Genomic DNA, 20,504 nt, shown 5'->3' on the forward strand with positions numbered 1-20,504 from the left:
AGGGGCACCTGGGTGGCTCAGTCGGTGAAGCATCTGCCTTAGGCTCAGGTCATGGTCCCAGGGTCCTGGGATCGAGCCCCGCATCGGGATCCCTGCTCAGCGGGAAGCCTGCCTCTCCCTCTCCCACTCCCCTGCTTGTGTTCCCTCTCTCGCTGTCTCTCTCTGTCAAATAAATAAATAAAATCTTTAAAAAAAGAAAAGAAAAAGCAAGGAAACACAAATTACAAATACATTAGTGAAAGAGGAAAGATCAGCTCAAGTCCTACAGACATTAAAAGAATATTAATAGTAGGAACAATTTTATGCCAGTACATTCTGCAGCTTAGATAAAACGGACAACTTCTTTAAAAAATCTGAATAGTTGTCAAGGTCATAAAGAAACTGAATCAAACAACTCTCTTAGAGAAAGCTTTAGGCCTAGCTGGTTTCACTACTGAATCTATCATGCATTTTTTGTGGAAGAAATAACAGTCACACAAACTTTTTCCAAAAAATAGCATTTTTAATTCACGTATGAGGCCAGCATAATATTGATGCCGAAGACCTGACAAAAACATATCATAAAAGAAAATTATGAGGTGGGACTTCTAGTATGACAGAATGAATAGCTTGGCAAGTCTCTTCCCCAAAAGCAGCAATAAAACTGGATAAAATGGTCAAAGCAACCATTTTCAGGGCCCTGAAATTGACCAAAGGTACTTAAAACAGCAAAGCAGTTATTCACAAAAATCAGTGGAACCATGTGTTAAGAACAGTGAGAACCTGTTCTACTACAAAGGGACAAGCTGTGCTAACTAGCAGCTTAACCACCAGAATGGAGTGGAACTTGGACAAACTCTATACCCAATGCCATCATCAATAACAGTAGCAAACTCAGTGGCATACAAATGAGGCAAAATGTGGCTCAGATAGTCTGTGGATTCAGTAGTGGCTAGGGCAAAAAAATGAATTGGCAGACTATCCAGAAATTTATCAAGGAGATCTGGGAAATAAGATAGTCATAGTGCTGGGACGCCTGGGTGGTTCAGTTGGTTAAGTGTCTGCCTTCGACTCAGGTCATGATCCCAGGGTCCTGGGTTCTAGTCTCGCATCAGGCTCCTTGCTCAGCGGGGAGCCTGCTTCTTCCTCTGCCTGCTGCTCCCCCTGCTTGTGTGCTCTGCTCCCCCCCCCGACAAATAAATAAATAAAATCTTTAAAAAAAAAAAGATAGTCATAGTGCTCTGATAAACTCTCCACATATCCAAGCAGCATGCAAATATGGAAGAGATCATAAAAGGGCACAGAAATTAAAAGCCAAGGCAGACAAAAATAGAATACTACTAGAAACAAAAAGATATTTCATAATGATAAAAAGGCCAATTCATTAGGAAAATAAAGCAATTACAAAATGTATACATATATAACAATCAAGCCTTAAAGTACATGAAGTAAAATTTGACAGAAGTGAAGGAGAAACAGCACAACAATTATAGCAAGGAGACTTCAATACCCTACTCCCAGTACTTGATAGAACAACTAGACAGAAAATCAAGCATCCTGAAGACTCAAACAACAATATTAACCAACTTGACATTCCACCCAAAGACAACAGAATATATATTCTGTATATATAAAACAAGTCTCATAACTCTACAAGGACTAAAACTATACAAGGTATGTTCTCCAACCATGCTGGAATTAAGTTAGAAATGAACACCTAGAAATTTGGGATATCTCCAAATATTTCGAAGTTAAGCAGTTCTCTTTTAATTAATTGATGGATTGAAGAACTCTACAAGGGAAATTAGAAAATATTTTTAATTGAATGAAAAGGGAAAAAATATCAAAATCTGTAAGATGTAGCTCAGGTGGTGCTTAGGGGAAAATTAATAGCTTTAAATCCTATGGGGGGAAAAAATCAAGCTCACAGATGCAGAGAACAGATTGGGGTTGGCCAGAGATGGGAGTTGGGGGATGGGCAAAATGGGTGAAGGGAGTCAATATTTAAAAGCTTCCAGTTATAAAATAAATAAGTAATGAGGATGTAATGTACAGCATGGTGACTACAGTTAATAATACCATATTGCATATTTGAAAGTTGCTAAGAGGGTAGATCTTATCAAGAAAAAAAATTCTGTAACTATGTATGGTGACATATTTTAACTAGATTTATTGTGATCATCTCACAATATATCATTTCACAATATATATAAATATTGAATCATGTTGAACATCTGAAACTAATATAATGTATAATAAGATTTTTAAAATAGAAAAAAAATGTCTACAGAAAAAAGGAGGGTCAATAACATGAGCTTCTACCTTTAGAAACTAAAAAAGAAGAGCAAATAAAAAGCAAGCAGAAGGAAGGAAACAATACAGATTAGAGTAGAAATTAACAAAATACAAAAAAAAATAGAGAAAATCAATAAAGTCAAAAGTTGGTTCATTGAAAAAATTCAACAAAATTGACAAGTCTTTAGGTAGTCTGATCAAGAAAAAAGACACAAATTAACAAGATTAGAAGTGAATGAGGGGGACATAATTATTGACTCTTTAGAAATGAAAAGGACTGGGCGCCTGGGTGGCTCAGTTGGTTAAGCGACTGCTTTCGGCTCAGGTCATGATCCTAGAGTCCTGGGATTGAGTCCTGCATCGGGCTCCCTGCTCAGCAGGGAGTCTGATTCTTCCTCTCCCGCTCCCCCCTCTTGTGCTCTCTCTCTCTCTCAAATAAAATCTTTAAAAAAAAAAAAAAGAAATGAAAAGGACTAAGGGTATGTAATAAAAAACTTCATGCCAAGAAATTAGATAATTTAAATGTAATTGACAAATTTCTAGAAAGACACAATTGCCCAACTGACTCAAAAAGAAATAAAAAATCCATATAGATCCATAATAATTAAATTAGTAGCTAAAATTCTTCCTACAAAGAAAAACCAGGCATAAATGGCTTCATTGGTAAATTCTACCAAGTACTTAAAAGAATACATAATAACTATCTTTCATAAACTCTTTCAGAAAATAAAGGAAAGAATACTTCCCAACTCATCCCATGAAGCCAGTATTACCCTGCTACCAAAGCCAGACAAAGACATTACAAATTTCTGTGTGCAAAAAATTCTATAGAATCCATAAAACAAACAAAACTCACTATTAGAACTAATAGAGTTCAACAAGGCCACAAGATACAAAGTCAATATAAAAAATCAGTTGTATTTCTACAATTTCTACAATTACTCAGTGCTCATCATCAGTGTACTCTTAATCTGCTTCACCTATTTCACCCATACCCCCACCTACTTCCCCTCTGGTAACCATCAGTTTGTTCTCTATAGTTAAGAGTCTGTTTCTTGGTTTGTCCTTTTTTTTCTTTGTTTTGTTTCTTAAATTTCACATATGAGTGAAATCATACAGTATTTGTCTTTCTCTTATTTCACTTAGCATTATACTCTCTAGATCCATCCATGGATCCATCCATTTTTGCAAATGGCAAGATTTCATTCTTTTTTATGGCTGAGTAATATTCCTCTGTGTGTGTGTGTGTGTGTGTGTGTGTGTGTATAGGATATATATATATATCCTATACATATATATATATATATATACCACATCTTCTTTATCCACTCATCTATAGATGGACACATGGGTTGCTTCCATATCTTGGCTATTGTAAATAATGCTGCAGTAAACATAGGGGTGCATATATCTTTTTGAATTAGTGTTTTCATAATCTTTGGGTAAATACCCAGTTCCACTTGTCACTTTTATTCAGCATTGTACTGGAGGTTCTAGTCAGTGCAATAAGATAATATAAGGGAGTGAAAAGCATCCACATTGGAAAAGACTAAATAAAACTGTCTTCATTCACAGATGACATGATGTAAAAAATCCTGAAGAGGTCACACTCTTTCTGCCCCCACAAAATCTGCTAGAACAAAGAAACAACTTCAGGAAGGTCACAGTATATCAGGTCAATTTACAAAAATCAATTATAAATGTGGCATGTTTACATAATAGAATATTATCCAGCCATAAAAAGGAAAGAAGTACTAATACATGCTATACTATGGATGAACCTTAGAAACAGGTTCACTGAAAGAAGCCAAACACAAAAGGCTATGTATTATATGACTCCCATTTATGAGCAATGTCCAGAAGAGCATATCCAGAGACAAAAAGTAGGTTAGTTTTGACTGGGTAGAAAGAGAAATGGAGGTTTCTTTTCAGGGTGATGAAATTTTCTGGGATTAGATACTGGTGATGGTTGCACAATTGTGAATATACTACAAACCACTGGAAATATACCCCAAACCGCTAACTTGCACACTTTAAAAAGATGAATTTCATGGTATATGAATTGTATCTAAATTTAAAAATCTTTCTGCACACATTAGTACATGAACAACTTCGAAAATGAAAATAAAAAAATAAATTTAATTCACAATAGAACATAAGGGATAAACTTAAAAGCAGCACAAAACTTGTACAAAAGAAGAAAGTTAGAAGACTTACACTATCATATTTCAAAACTTAATAAAATGGTGCTATAATCAAAACAGTGTGGTATTGACATAAGGATAGGCATAATGATCAATGGAACAGAACTGGTAATCCAGAAATAAACCCTTACATTTAGAGTCAATTGATTTTTGACAAAGATGCCAAGGCAATTCAATAGGGAAAGTATCTTTTTCCCATAAATATTGCTGAGACAATTGGATATCCATATGCAAAAAGATGAAATTAGATTCTTAACTCACATCATATAGAAAATTTACTCAAAATTATAAATCTAAATGTAAGAGCAGGGGCGCCCGGGTGGCTCAGTCATTAAGCGTCTGCCTTCGGTTCAGGTCATGATCCCAGGGTCCTGGGATCGAGCCCCACATCGGGCTCCCTGCTCGGCGGGAAGCCTGCTTCTCCCTCTCCCACTCCCCCTGCTTGTGTTCCCTCTCTCACTGCCTCTCTCTCTCTCTCTGTCAAATAAATAAAATCTTTAAAAAAATAAATAAATTTAAGAGCAAAAACTGTCAATCTTTTAGGAAAAAATATGAGAAAACCTGCAAGACAACAGTACACAGATATGACACACCAAAAGCACAAGCCTAAAAATGGATAAATTTGACTTCATCAAAATTAAAATCTTTTGTGCTTTCAAATATACCATCAAGGGAATGAAAGGATAAGCCACAGATAGGGAGGAAATATTTGCAATAGTACATATACCTGACAAAGGACTTGTATCCAAAACTTAAAAATTCTATATTAAGAAGACAAAGCAGTTGAAAAAAATGGGCAAAAGACTTGAACTCCATGAAAGAAGATATATATATATATATATATATATATATATATATATGACCAAGTAGAATATAGAAAGATGCTCAGTATCATTAATCATCAGAGAAATGCAAATTTAAAACTGTCATGATGCACCACTTCACACTCACTAAAATTGCTAAAACTAAAAAGACTGACAGTACCTACTTTTAGCCAGGTTGTGGAGCAAAATTTAATGCTCACACATTTCTGGTGGTAGTGCTAAATTGTATGTATATATGTATGTGTGTATATATGTGTGTGTGTGTATGTAATATATATATATGAATATCATATATGATAAGATATATAAATATGATATATTAGCATTCAATAGTGAAGGCAAAATAAAGTCATTTTATTTTTTTTATTATGTTATGTTAATCACCATACATTACATCATTAGTTTGATGTAGAGTTCCATGATTCACTGTTTGCGTATAACACCCAGTGCTCCATGCAGAACGTGCCCTCTTTAATACCCATCACCAGGCTAACCCATCCCCCCACTCCCCTCCCCTCTAGAACCCTCAGTTTGTTTCTCAATGGACTTTGAGAAAATATAGACATTTTAAATGTCTATGGAAAAAGAGTTTCCCATCCATATATATACACTGAGAGAACTATTAAATGATAGATTATACCAAGAAGAAAAGGGCAGAAGAAAGGAATGGGATACACAAAGCACCAGAAAGCAAAGTAATTGGAAAAGCATATTGGTAAATCTAAGTAGTTACTAAAACAGATAACATCTTATGTGTTAAAAAACAACACTAATACTGGGGTGCTCAGTCGTTAAGCATCTGCCTTCAGCTCAGGTCATGATCCCAGGGCCCTGGGATCGAGTCCCACACTGGGCTCTTTGCTCAGCATGGAGCCTGCTTCTCCCTCTCCCACTCCCCCTGCTTGTGTTCCCTCTCTTGCTGTGTCTCTCTGTGTCAAATAAATAAAATCTTAAAAATATATATATATTAAATGAAGTTTTTTTTTAAAGATTTTATTTATTTATTTGACAGAAAGAGACACAGCGAGAGAGGGAACACAAGCAGGGGGAGTGGGAGAGGGAGAAGCAGACTTCCCGCAGAGCAGGGAGCCCGATGTGGGGCTTGATCCCAGGACCCTGGGATCATGACCTGAGCCGAAGGCAGGCGCTTAACAACTGAGCCACCCAGGCACCCCAAACTCCATTAAATATTAAAAAAAAAAAAAACTAATACTAAAATTCAAGGGGCGCCTTGGTGGCTCAGTCGTTAAGTGTCTGCCTTCGGCTCAAGTCATGATCCCAGGATCCTGGGATCGAGCCCCGCATCAGGCTCCCTGCTCAGCGGGAAGCCTGCTTCTCCTGCTCCCCCTGTTTGTGTTCCCTCTCGCTGTGTCTCTCTCTGTCAAATAAATAAATAAAATCTTTAAAAAAAATAAAATAATAAAATAAAATTCGAAATAAAACATGAAAAATACTAGAGGGAAGTTAATGCATATCAAACTCCTTTTTTAAAAAATGTATTTTACATAATTGGATTGTCATTCATTGTCAAAGTGATGAAAGATGCCTCAAGCCCCTATATCCCTTTTTGTTCCAGTCAATACTCTAATCCTGTAAACTGAAGTAGGGAGGGTTTCCACTAGAAAAATGGCTTCTTGGGCTGTGTCTAGATCGGTGGCATCAAACTTTTAAAACTGCAACTCATACTAACACATATAGTTGACATGTAGTTGACATAGACATGTAGTTGACTCACTGTGTGTATGTAAAACAGATGACAAAGTTCCATAAAGTAATAACCTTTATGTGAGTAATACTATTATATTATACAGTCTGTTCTACTTTATTCTATTTCACTTTTTGGGGGTATTATTTAATAATATTTTATATTGATTTCATGATCCACATGGTCCTAAAGCTTGAAAAAGACTGGTAAGAGTGTTTCCTGAGAAGTCCCAAGTTTTCACCTCTCCTACTTTATTTTTTTAAGGATTTTATTTATTTATTTGACAGAGAGAGACACAGCGAGAGAGGGAACACAAGCAGGGGGAGTGGGAGAGGGAGAAGCAGGCTTCCCACGGAGCAGGGAGCCCAATGCGGAGCTCAATCCCAGGACCCCGGAATCATGATCTGAGCTGAAGGCAGATGCTTAACGACTGAGCCACCCAGGCACCCCTACCTCTCCTACTTTAAAGATACCTAATACTAAGTCTGAAATTACGCCAAGATAAAAAGTTAAACACAAAAAGATATGGTACCAATTGGTTACTTACTATAAAGACCACTGAGATTCTCAGTTAAGGATATCTTATTTGATGAATGCTCACTATTATTACTAGCATCATCCTTTCTATCACCCAGCATAGAGGCTCAGATTCATCTTCATTAACCATCTCTTTCATCAAATCAGTCATCAAATTCTGTGGATTCTATCCTCATACAACATGGCTCATATCTTTGTTCTCCTTTTTCCCCGTATTTTAAAAAATTGAGATCTGATTGACATAACTTTATATTAGTTTTAGACATACAATATAATAATTTGATATATGTATATATTGTGAAATGATCAAAGTTCTTGCTCTGTTTCAGTGGAAGACAGAAATCCTAAAAAACATTAGACTTTGTTAGAAAAATAAAGAAGTATGGATGCTAAAATTTTAAGTATAACTACAAATAGAATATAAACATAATGAATAACTTCCAAATTAATAGGGAAAATAAGGAAAACAGTGTAACAGAAGGAAAAGAGAATAAAAAACGCAAGAAAAAGAAGGATAAATACAAACACAAAATAAATGATAGAAATAAGTCCAAATATTGCACATTACAATAAGTAAAAGTGGATAAAATTTACCTATTAATAAAAGACAGAAACTCTGAAATTGGATTTTAAAGTTCCAGCTACATGCTATTTAAATAAACGTGTCAAAGACAGAATGACACCCAAATGTTGAAAATAAAGGAATGGAAAGAGTTATAACAGGCAAATACCAAGAAGAAGAAGAACAGTATTTAAGTAGATAAATATTTAATAGAAAAAAAAAACAAATTAGTGAAACAGGCTCTTAACTATTGAGAACAAAAATGGTTACCAAAGGGGAGGTGGCTGGGGGATGGGTGAAAGAGTAATGGAGATTAAGGACTGCACTTGTCATGATGAGCACAGGGTGATGTATGGAATTGTTGAATCACTGTATTGTATACCTGAAACTAATATAGCACTGTTGTTAACTATACTGGAGTTAAAAAAAAAAAAAAAAAAAGATATCTTGCTAAGAGATTGTGCTTAGTCACTTCTTTCTCAACATTATCCCATTCTCATCGCTAATAACAAACTTTGACCCTCCGTGAAAAAAAAAATAACAAATTTCACTGAGACTAGTAAAATCCCATTATACCCCCAGGAGCTTGAAAACAGTAAGAAATTTTTAGGAAGATTATTTGTGTTGAGTCTTGTGAAAATAAATAAATGCCATTAAACATGGAGTTGGGAAGCCCTAAAAGGAGATCTCTCACACACTACCTTCCTCCATAAGAAGCCGTAACTCACATTCCCCAACAGGAAGAAGCCTACTTTATATACCCTAACAGAAGGAAGGAAGAATTTCTTCCTACCCAGCAACAGCCCAGCCCATGAGAGAAACCACCACACTCAACCAATGAGAAGCCATAACAGCCCCTTCTAGCTTCCTCCTTTCACCTATAAAAGTAAGCCCCTTTCCTCTTTTCTGGACTTGCCTATGGTTCACCATAAGTTTGCTTGTCCCCAGTTCCACTTCTCTGCTATTCCCAAATAAGCTCATTTTGCTTGTAAAATAGCTGACTCTTGTTCTTTTTAAGGTCAACAGTCTTTAAAGTTAAACTTCATATCTATTTAGCAAACCTTTTTTAATTGGGTAGAAGTTGATTTTCATTCTTGGAGTGAAAATACAGATTTCTTATACTTTTAAAAAAGATTTAACTTTTCGGGTGCCTGGGTGGCTCAGTTGGTTGGGCGACTGCCTTTGGCTCAGGTCATGATCCCGGAGTCCTGGGATCAAGTCCCACATTGGGCTTCTGGCTCAGCGGGAAGTCTGCTTCTCCCTCTGACCCTCTCCCCTCTAATGCTGTTTCTCTCTCTCTCTCTCTCAAATAAATAAATAATCTTAAAAAAATTAAAAAATGAAAAAGATTTAACTTTTCTTCCACCAGAATATAAAAGGGTGCATAAATACAGATGAAGTAGAGGGTAAGCAGAGAATCAGGTAACATGATCAGATTTACATTTTATAGCCATCCCTATGGCTGCTGCTAAGAATTATAGAGGGCAGGGACATAACCTAAACTGTCAACTGAAAAATACAGACTATAAAGTAATACATATACACTTGGCCCTTGAACAACACAGGTTTGAACTGTGAGGGTCCACTTTTATGTGGATTTTTTTCAATACAGTACAGTACTATAAATGTATTTTCTTTTATGATTTTCTTAATAACCTTTTCTTTAGCTTACTTTATTATAAGAATACAGTATGTAATACATATATAAAACATGGGATATTGGTAAAGCTTCCAATCACCAGTAGACTATTAGTAGTTAGGTTTTTGGAGACTCAAATGTTATATATGGATTTTTGACTGTGTGTGTGGGGGGAGATGGTGGTCAGCACCCCTAAGCCTCATGTTGTTCAAGAGTCAAATGTATAGGATTGACTGTCTATCTTCAGCTCTAAAAAAAATACTGGAACCAAGCAATTATACTAAAATTAGCAATCATTATATTTGGTAGAATTATTGGTAATTTTAATTTTTTCTTCATACTTCACTGGATCTTTCAAAATGATTACAATAAACATAGTATTTTTATGATGAAGAAAATGTTACTTTAAAAAAAGTAGGTATTTCTATAAATTTTTTTAAATAGGAATAGAAAGGAAATCTGAATAGTATAAGACACAAAAATTCACTAACTTTTCTTTCATGGAAATTCAGCAGTATTTCAAATGGATTAAATATTGAAAACAAAATTTGATTGCTTTCAACCTTTATGATTTTAAAAGGTCACCTAAATATTTTGGTGTGGTATTTTCTTCTAGGAACTTGATCAAAATGCCACTGAAAAAGTCCAGGCAATGTTCACAGCCATTGATGAGCTCCTGTATGAGCAGAAGTTGAGTGTGCATACTAAGAGTCTACAAGAAGAGTGCCAACAATGGACATGTAGCTTTCCTCACCTCAGGTACTGAAGCCCTGTGGTTGGCTTGTATTCATGGCTCACACTAAGACTTGAAAAGCAGATATCCAAAAAAGCTTCTATTCTGAAATCTTTATAGGCTTGGTTTTAATGAATGTAAATAAGGCCATATGGGGTACAGACTCAGTTGAGAGAAAATTCAAGTTGAGGGAAGTTTCTTGGAGTTTTCATAACTACCACTATGTTGTCCTAATTGAGTAAAACAATTTCTATTCCAGTAGCTGAGATCTGTGTACTGTGGCTGTCCAAACAGCTCTTCTTTTGAGCAAGAGGGTCAGAAAATGTATTTGTTTACACTGTTGTCTACAAGAAAATTCTTATGTATACTTGAAAGCAGACATAAGCTGTTAGAAAACTTTCCCCAGAAACCACATTACTGTACTTACGACTTAAAATTTATACTTAAAATTTATGAAGTATCATGTTCTTAAGAATATAATTCATACTTTTCACTAATTTGGCCTGGCTTTCATCCATTTTGGCAGATTTAATGAAGATTATTATAGAGGATGGAGGGAAAATTACAAATGTTTGCTCAGTTTCCTTGGATTTTTTTCAACAGTGGGAGGCTATAGTTTTATCTTTTCCATCTCCATTCTTTGGAAGAGAGCTATACCTCTAATAAGACTCTGGATTCACATTTTCTCTCAAGAATTATTCTTAATCAGTATCAGACTAAGTACGTACTGGACTTTTATATAGAGCCAGCAAATTTGTTCTAAAATACCTACATTTTGTATGAATGACAGGTGAAGGTGCTTAATTGTCTCTTTATGTTGTTCATTTTGAAGGATTCTGGGTAGGCAGATAATCACTCCAAGTGAAAGTTATGGGCTGTATCCTAGATCCCCTTCTGTTGTTTCAGCTTCACATGAGGCAACACTTTCTCAAGAAAGAGATTCTACTATGTAAGTATTTCTAATATGTAAGTATTTATGTATCCAAATGTGCAAGTGTTATATTCTGCCAGTTATACTAGGGGATTAAAAATTTTTTTACTTGTTGGTATTTAATAAAGCACAGAAAATTCTGTTAAGATTGACTATAGTTTTTGTACATATAAGAATTTTGTTATATAATTTTTTGTTCAAAAAGTAGTAAGATATTCCCTAGGGTTTAAGGATATTTTTGTTATTTTGTTATTTGATATTTTGTTATTCAGATCCATCTCTCTCTCTGTATTTATATATATATAATATATATATTTTAAAAATATATATATAAAAATTATATATATTTAAAATATATATATAAATTATATATATGAATTATATATATAATTTATATGTATATATAAATATACATATATATACATATATACAAAATATACATATATATGTATATATATATAAAATATATATATATATTATATATATATGTATATATATATATAAAATATATATATATATATATAAATATATAAAATATATATATACATATATAATTTATATATATATACAAATACAGGCACTTCCTTCTTGAAATAAAGTGTAGATAGACTGGGTTAAAAAAATTTAGGGGTCTGAGGGCGCCTGGGTGGCTCAGTTGGTTAAGCGACTGCCTTCGGCTCGGGTCATGATCCTGGAGTCCCGCGATCGAGTCCCACATCGGGCTCCCTGCTCGTCAGGGAGTCTGCTTCTCCCTCTGACCCTCCCCCCTCTCATGCTCTCTCTATCTCATTCTCTCTCTGAAATAAATAAATAAAATCTTTAAAAAAAAAAAATTTAGGGGTCTGAGAAACACACTTTAACGATTTTTTTTTTTTTAAAGATTTTATTTATTTATTTGACAGAGACAGAGAGAGAAGGAACACAAGCGGCAAGGGTGGGAGAGGGAGAAGCAGGCTTCCCACCAAGCAGGGAGCCCAATGCGGGGCTCGATCCCAGGACCCTGGGATCAAGTCCTGCACCGGGCTCCTTGCTCTGTGGGGAGCCTGCTTCTCACTCTGCCTGCCACTCCCCCTCCTTGTGCTAGTGCTCTCTCTCTCTCTGACAAATAAATAAATAAAATCTTAAAAAAATAAAGATTTTTTGAAAAAATTTTGAAAAAGTGATTTCTTAAACATAATATTAATTACAACTTAATTTCTTTACAGAAATTAAAGTGCTATTAGTTTATTAGCCTAAATTGGGTAATTAGTATATTATTTAAAATAGCTAATTCTTTTGAATACCTCAAACTCTTTAAACAACAGCAAAATAAACCTAAATAGGATTATTCCACTTTCTTACATTATACACAAAAATAAATTCAAAATAGATTAAAGCACCTGGGCACCTGGGTGGCTCATCGGTTGAGCCTTTGGCTGCAGTCAATATCCCAGAGTCCTGGGATTAAGCCCAGAAGGAGAGGGAGAAGCAGACTCCCCACTGAGCAGGGAGCCTGATGCGGGGCTCGATCCCAGGGCCCTGGGATCATAACCCGAGCCGAAGGCCGACGCTCAACTGACTGAGCCACCCAGGCGCCCAAAGGGGAACCCTCTTGCACTGTTGGTGGGAATGCAAACTGGAGCAGCCACCCTGGAAAACAGTATGCAGTTTCCTTAAAAAGTTAAAAATAGAACTATCCTATGATCTAGCAATCATACTACTAAGTATTTACCCAAAGAATACAAAACTACTAATTGAAAGGGATACATGCACCCTGATGCTTATAGCAACATTATCTACAATAGCCAACTTATGGAAACAGCCCAAGTGTCCATCAACTGATGAATGGCTAAGGAAGATGTGGTACACACACACACACACACACACACACACAGGAATATTACTCAACCATAAAAAGGAATGAAATCTTGCCATGAATGGATCTAGAGAGTATAATGTTGAGTGAACTAAGAGAAAGACAAATACCATATGATTTCACTCATATGTGGAATTTAAAAAATAAAACAAAACAAAGAGAAACAATCTCTTAACTATAAAGAACAAACTGATGGTTACCAAAGGGTAGTTGGTCGGGGGATGGGTGAAATAGGTGATAGGGATTAAGGAGTGCTTTTGTGATGAGCACCAGGTGACGTATGGAAGTGTTGAATCACTATACTGTACACCTGAAACTAATATCACACTGTATGTTAAGTAACTGGAATTTAAATAAAAACGTTTTTTAAAAACCTAAATAGGATTATTTCAAAACTTATGTTTACCCTTAAATCTATTGTAAAACATCATTGTTTTAATTTTTTTGTTGTTGTTATTCCTCATTTTTTTCCCAAGACTGTAGTTTTACTTATTTGAATCACCTTCTAAGAGTTTTAGTAGCAGTAGTTTTGATGCCTTTTTGGACTTGGAGTCATTTCAAAAGACCACAAAGTAAAACATTACTGCATTGGGCCAGTTATGATTACAGGACCTGGGTTATCAACTAAATAAGTCAGAGAATGGGATTTGTTTACTTTTTTCAAAGGATTTAAATTCAAGTTTCTTATCACTAGGCTGAGCTTTCTTTTTAAATTTAAACTTCATGTATTACATCAATAAGCCTTTTTAAGTTTACCTTTTTATATAACTTCCAGATTTTTACAAACTAATGTCTTCCACAGAAATGACATATTCTTTAATTCTTACTGACCAAAATTACATAACTCATGTCATGTCATTAATATATTTACCTGATGTAGGATAAAATTTATATATGCCTTATTATTTTATAAGTAGTAGTTCCACTTAGACACTCATCTCCAAGGAAATAAGTAATCAAGCCTGAGCAATTTAGCCCCTCTTTTTTTAGGATATCTGACTAAATCTTTCTGCAACATACTGTAAACTTCCTTTCTTTCCTTTCCACTTGCTACCCCACTCCTGATAAGCCCTTCTTATTTTTGGATTTGCTTTTCTGGACTATTTGCTTACAGTTTTCAATTATTACTTTCATTTACGATACAGATAAACATCTATCTATACTTCATACACAGACATATACCTAGATGAAACAAATTATCCAGCTTTATTAGCATACCACTGCTTATGGAAAGCAATAACAAATATAATCCATGATATTTACTTTCATGTAACCACTACTTTGTCCATATGTGTTATTTTCTTGAGTACCATTTGAACTCAGAGCATTTGGCTCAGTCGGTTAAGCGTCTGCCTTCGGCTCAGGTCATGATCCCAGGGTCCCGGGATCGAGTCCTGCATCAGGCTCCCTGCTCCGTGGGGAGCCTGCTTCTCCCTCTGCCTCTGCCTCTGCCTCTCTCTCTCATGAATAAATAAATAAAATCTTTTAAAAAATAAAAAAATAAATAAAAATATTTATATATTTTAATTAATCATAATTATTATTGATGCTCAAATTGTTACAACTTGGCCATGTCAAGCTAGTTCCTTTGTTTTTGTTTTGACTGTATCCTTGCCTTGTGGTTACAGCAGGATGTTCCAGGCCCATCTTTAATTTTTTCTTCAAGACAAAGAATGAGCTGAAATTTAAGGAGAACTGCTTCTGTTGAGAGGCTAATCCTTGAAAATTTGGGTAGTGAAGGTCTGTAACTTGGTGATGCTGCTATTTTACCACTTTTTGCTGTAGGAGGTATGGAAAAATGTGATATGAATTAATTTTGATTTTTTTTTCAGTTTAACAAATCAATTTACCATAAAATGAGGTTTATAAATGACTGAGACTTTCTACAAAAATAATATTTCAAATTATATCCATTCTTGCCATTCAACATTATATCAGATTTTCCTTTTAAGATTAAGGGTTGATCCGGGTGCCTGGGTGGCTCAGTCAGTTAAGCGTCTGCCTTTGGCTTAGGTCATGGTCCCAGGGTCCTGGGATCAAGCCCCGCTTCGGGCTCCCTGCTCAGTGGGGAGTCTGCTTCTCCCTCTCCCTCTGCCTCTCCTCTTTGCTCTCTCTCTCTCTCAAATAAATAAAATTTTTAAAAATCTTTAAAAAAAATAAGGGTTGATCCTTTCTGTCTCCCTCTTAAAAATTTTCAATAGCTTCCCACTGAATTTAAGATAAAAATGTAAAATTATATCATAAGCTGACTTAAGCCTATATCTCTATCACTGTCTTCTGTCATTCTCTCTCTTATTCATTAATCCTCCCAACTGGCTTTCTTTAAGGTGTCAGATGTACTAAAACAGGTATTTGGTCCAGTTTCTATTCTTGAGTTCTTGGGCCAGAGAAGAGTGGTACAATAAAAAAGACAAAAATACAGTATTTTCTTCTTTGTATTTCTTAACACCTAGCACAGTGATTACAACATGGTTAGCATTCAATGTTTTTGGGGGTTTTTTTTAAGATTTTATTTATTTGACAGAGAGATAGAGCACAAGTAGGCAGAGCAGCAGGCAGAGGCAGGAGAAGCAGACTCCCCGCTGAGCAGGGGAGCCCACGCGTGACTCGATCCCAGGACCCTGGATCATGACCTGAGCCGAAGGCAGACGCTTAACCGACTGAGTCACCCAGGCACCTGTATTCAATGTTTTTTTTACTAAATTAAAGCATAACATATTTATATGATACCAAATGATATGAAAATGAATTAATGTATACATTGATATTATGGTTGCAAAACAATGTTATCAATCAAAACAAATATTGGTGTCTAGGCCAAAATGGAATTCCAGGAGCATAAAATAATAGAAGATGGTGGCAGCATAAGGAGAAAACACAGGCAAAAAAGGACCATGAGAATATGACTTTAAGGACATTTCCACTTGAAAAAAATTATGCACTTTACTGTTTCAAGTTAGCATAAAGAGCTGTCTACCTTTAGTTTAAATACATATCTCAGCAAAAATTAGCTAACTATAATACCTACTAAGATGTTAAAGTGTATGACTATATGCAGAATTATAATCCTTGAACACCACTAAAGGAGTAGAGAGCACAGAATAGAGAAACCTTTGTGTAAATGACTAAATGACTTTCAACAAGTGTGCCAAGACTACACAATGGGGAAAGGACACTCTTCAACAAATGGTGCTGGGGGTGCACCTGGGTGGCTCAGTCGTTAAGCGTCAGCCTTTGGCTCAGGTCATGATCTCAGGGTCCTGGGATCGAGCCCCGCATCGGGCTCCCTGCTCAGCAGGAAGCCTGCTTCTCCCTCTCCCACTCCCCCTGCTTGTGTTCCCTCTCTCACTGTGTCTCTCTCTGTCAAATAAATAAATAAAATCTTAAAAAAAAAAATGTGAATTGTGTAAGACTGTTGAATCACAGACCTGTACCTCTGAAACAAATAATACATTTTATGTTAAGAAAAAAGAAGAAGATAGTAGGAAGGGAAAAATAAAGGGGGGAAATCAGAGGGGGAGACAAACCATGAAAGACTATGGACTCTGAGAAACAAACTGAGGGTTCTAGAGGGGAGAGGGTGGGGGGATGGGTTAGCCTGGTGATGGGTATTGAGGAGGGCACATTCTGCATGGAGCACTGGGTGTTATACGCAAACAATGAATCATGGAACACTGCATCAAAAACTAATGATGTAGGGCGCCTGGGTGGCTCAGTCGGTTAAGCGACTGCCTTCGGCTCAGGTCATGATCCTGGAGTCCCGGGATCGAGTCCCGCATTGGGCTCCCTGCTCAGCGGGGAGTCTGCTTCTCCCTCTGACCCTCCTCCCTCTCGTGCTCTCTGTCTCTCATTCTCTCTCGCAAATAAATAAATAAAATCTTAAAAAAAAAAAAAAAACTAATGATGTAATGTATGGTGATTAACATAATAAAAAAAATAAAAATTAAATAGAAAAAAAATGGTGCTGGGAAAACTAGGTACCCAGATGCAAAAGAATGAATTTGGAACCTTACCTTGCACCATATATAGAAATTAACTCAAAGCAGATTAAAGACCTAAATGTAAGACCTAAGACTATACAACCCCTAGAATAAAATAGGGGAAAAACTTCAGGACATTGGATTTGGCAATGATTTATTGGATATGACACTAAAAGCATAAGCAACAAGGGCAAAAATAAACAAATGGGACTATATCAAACTTAAAAATTTTTGAGCATCAAAAGAAACAGTCAATACACTGAAAAGACAACCTGTGGAATGGAGGAGAATATTTGCAAATCACATATCTGATAAGGGGTTAATATCCAGGATATAAAGGGAACTTCTGCTACTCAACAACAACAAAAGAACCCAGTTAAAAAATGAACAAAGGACTAGAATACATAATTCTCCAAAGATACATATATGGTCAACAAGCATATTATGAAAAGATGCTCAATATCACTAATCATAAGAAAAATGCAAATCAAAACCACAATGAGGTATCACCTCACATCCATCAGGATGGCCACTATCAACAGAGCAGAAAATAATAAGTATTGGCAAAGATGCAGAGAAACTGGAACCTCTGTGCACTTTTAGTGGAAATGTAATATGGTGTGGACACTGTGAAAAACAGTATGGGAATTGCTTAAAAGATTAAAAATAGAATTATCATGTGATCCAGCAATCCCACTCCCAGCTATATATATCCAAAAAAAAAAAAGGCAGGATCTGAAAGAGATATTTGCATATCCATATTCACTGCACCATTATTCACAATAGACAGGATTATCTGGAAACAACCCAAATGTCTATCAACAGATGAATGGCTAAAGAAAATGTGATATGTATGTGCAATTAAATAGTATGTAGCTGTAAAAGGAAGGAAATCCTGTTACATGCTACCATATGGATGAACCTCAAAGACATTATGCTAAGTGAAATAAGCCAGTCACAAAAGGACAATCACAGTATGATTCCACTCACATCACGTATCTAGAGTTGTCAAAATCATAAAAAGTAGAAAGGTGATTGCCAGGAGCAGGGGAGGGGATTAGTATTTAATGGTTATTAGAGTTTCAGTTTTTCAAGGTAAAAAAGTTCTTGAAGGGCGCCTGGGTGGCTCAGTGGGTTAAGCATCTGCCTTCGGCTCTGGTAATGATCCCGGGGTCCTGGGATCGAGTCCCGCCACCGGCTCCCTGCTTGGCAGAGAGCCTGCTTCTCCCTCTCCCTCTGCTGCTCCCCCTGCTTGTACTCTCTCTGTCAAATAAGTAAATAAAATCTTAAAAAAAAAAGTTCTTGAAATCTGCTACACAATAATAATGTGAATATACTTAACACTACTGAACTATACAGTTTAAAATGGTTACAATGGAAAATTTAATGTTATATTTTTTACCACAATTTACAAAAATCATTAAGGTGGTATGGTATGGCTGCTGTTTGTCCTAAGCCTACCTCCTTTGTATCACTCACTATAAATTATAGCCTTTGTTTTCATTTTATTTGATTTCTTTTTTACAACTATCCTAAATGCAAGGGCCAGTTAAGCTCATTACAAATCAGATTTTTTTTTAGACATAAAGAGTTTTCTGAAGTTCTCCAAAGCCATGGAGGTATTTCAGTTCTACTGGCAAGTTCATCCAGTCTTGTTTCCTTTCCAGTATATCGTTATGTTTTCTTCTTTTTGGCATCATGAAATCACACCTTCATGTAAATTTCCTCTAGTTCAGTCCTTTCTAGAGTTCCACTGGATAATAAGGTTGGCCTGAAATGGAGTTGAGTGGCTAATTGTACTTTTCAGATCCTAGTCAGGAAGGAGCTCTTGGCCATTTGTTCCTCTCAACCACCTTTGAGGGTCTTGCAGTGATTACCTCCATGAAGGCTTAGATCTGGACGGACTGGCTCCAAATTAAACTCTTTGTTTAAAACACCTAGCAAAGTCATTTTATCCTCTATGCACGTGGGAGAAGAATAAAGTGCCATGATTTTTTTCCTCTCACAAGAAAACATCTCAATACATGCAATACATGATTAGGCAAAACCACTGTTATTTTTTTACTAAGCAAAATATGTTCAATCCCACGTTGGATGTAGAGATTACTTAAAAAAAAAATCTTCAGGGCCTGGCTGGCTCAGTTGGTAGAGCATGCGACTCCTGATCGCAGGGGAGGGGGGAGGGTTGTGATTTCAAGCCCCACGTTGGGTGTAGAGTTTACTTAAAAACAAAACCAAGGGGCGCCTGGGTGGCTCAGTTGGTTAAGCATCCAACTCTTGGTTTCAGGTCAGGTCATGATCTCAGGGTCATGAGATCAAGTCCCACATCGGCTCCATGCTCACTGCAGAGTCTGCTTGTCCCTTTCCCTCTGCTACTCCCTCCGCTCACACTCTGTCTCTAAAACAAAATCTTTAAATTTTTTTAAAAATTCCATTAGTTACCACTTTAAAGAAATGATTGGTTAATAATACAAATGGAATGACACAACAGCACAATAACATATGGAATACTGGGTATCCAGCATTTGACATGGGTTTGACAGCTTTTAATTTGTTATGGTAAAAACAAAAACAAAAATTAACATCACTCTTTTATAAAAGACATATTAACATTAAAAAAAGCATGAAGTACATAATCTCAAAATAAGGACAATCCTTTTCAAGAAAGGAGATTTGGCAGTCTTCCTGGGCATTGTCCTTATTTTCCTCCTTTTGGTGTAGATCAGTAAAAATGTTGTCATGAATTGTCATATATCTGTTGGCTAGATTTGGGAATCACTGTTTAGAATTTCAGAACAGAGACTTAAAAAACATTAAGTCTCAAATTTGAGACTTTTAATAAACAGTAATACCAGCTGATTTAGATGTGTTGGTTCTCCAAATTTTTCTCATCTCTTACTGTCTCTCCATCCCCAAATACAGAGTGCCTCCTGCTATGGTCCAGACTCCCATCAGCTTATCTGCTCTTGTTTTATCTTTTGTACTAGCCTCCTAACCACATTATCTTTTTTTTTTTTAAGATTTATTTATTTATTTGAGAGAGTGAGAGAGTGCATGCGTGTGCATGCAGAAGTCAGGGAAGGGGCAGAGGGAGAGAATCTTCAAGCAGACTCCCCACTGAGCGCAGAGCTCAACATGGGGCTCAGTCTCACTACCCATGAGACCATGACTTGAGCCGAAATCAAGAGTCAGATGTACATTATCTTTTTCATCACCACCACAGCAATCTTCTTCTTTTTCTTTTTGAGAGAGAGAGAGAG

General features: G+C 36.1%; 1 protein-coding gene across 1 annotated transcript in view; it reads left to right on the forward strand.

Annotated features, from left to right (window-relative positions):
- The window catches only part of FAM149B1 (family with sequence similarity 149 member B1), a 79,994-nt gene that overhangs the window by 17,798 nt on the left and 41,692 nt on the right, over nt 1–20,504 (forward strand). Inside the window, exons 4-5 of the mRNA XM_021699929.1 lie at nt 10,362–10,504; nt 11,311–11,427. Coding sequence (XP_021555604.1) covers nt 10,362–10,504; nt 11,311–11,427 — 260 coding nt within the window. The remainder of the gene's footprint in view (nt 1–10,361; nt 10,505–11,310; nt 11,428–20,504) is intronic.

The sequence above is a fragment of the Neomonachus schauinslandi genome, chromosome 6 (genome assembly GCF_002201575.2).
Source record: "Neomonachus schauinslandi chromosome 6, ASM220157v2, whole genome shotgun sequence".
Taxonomy (NCBI): Eukaryota; Metazoa; Chordata; class Mammalia; order Carnivora; family Phocidae; genus Neomonachus; species Neomonachus schauinslandi.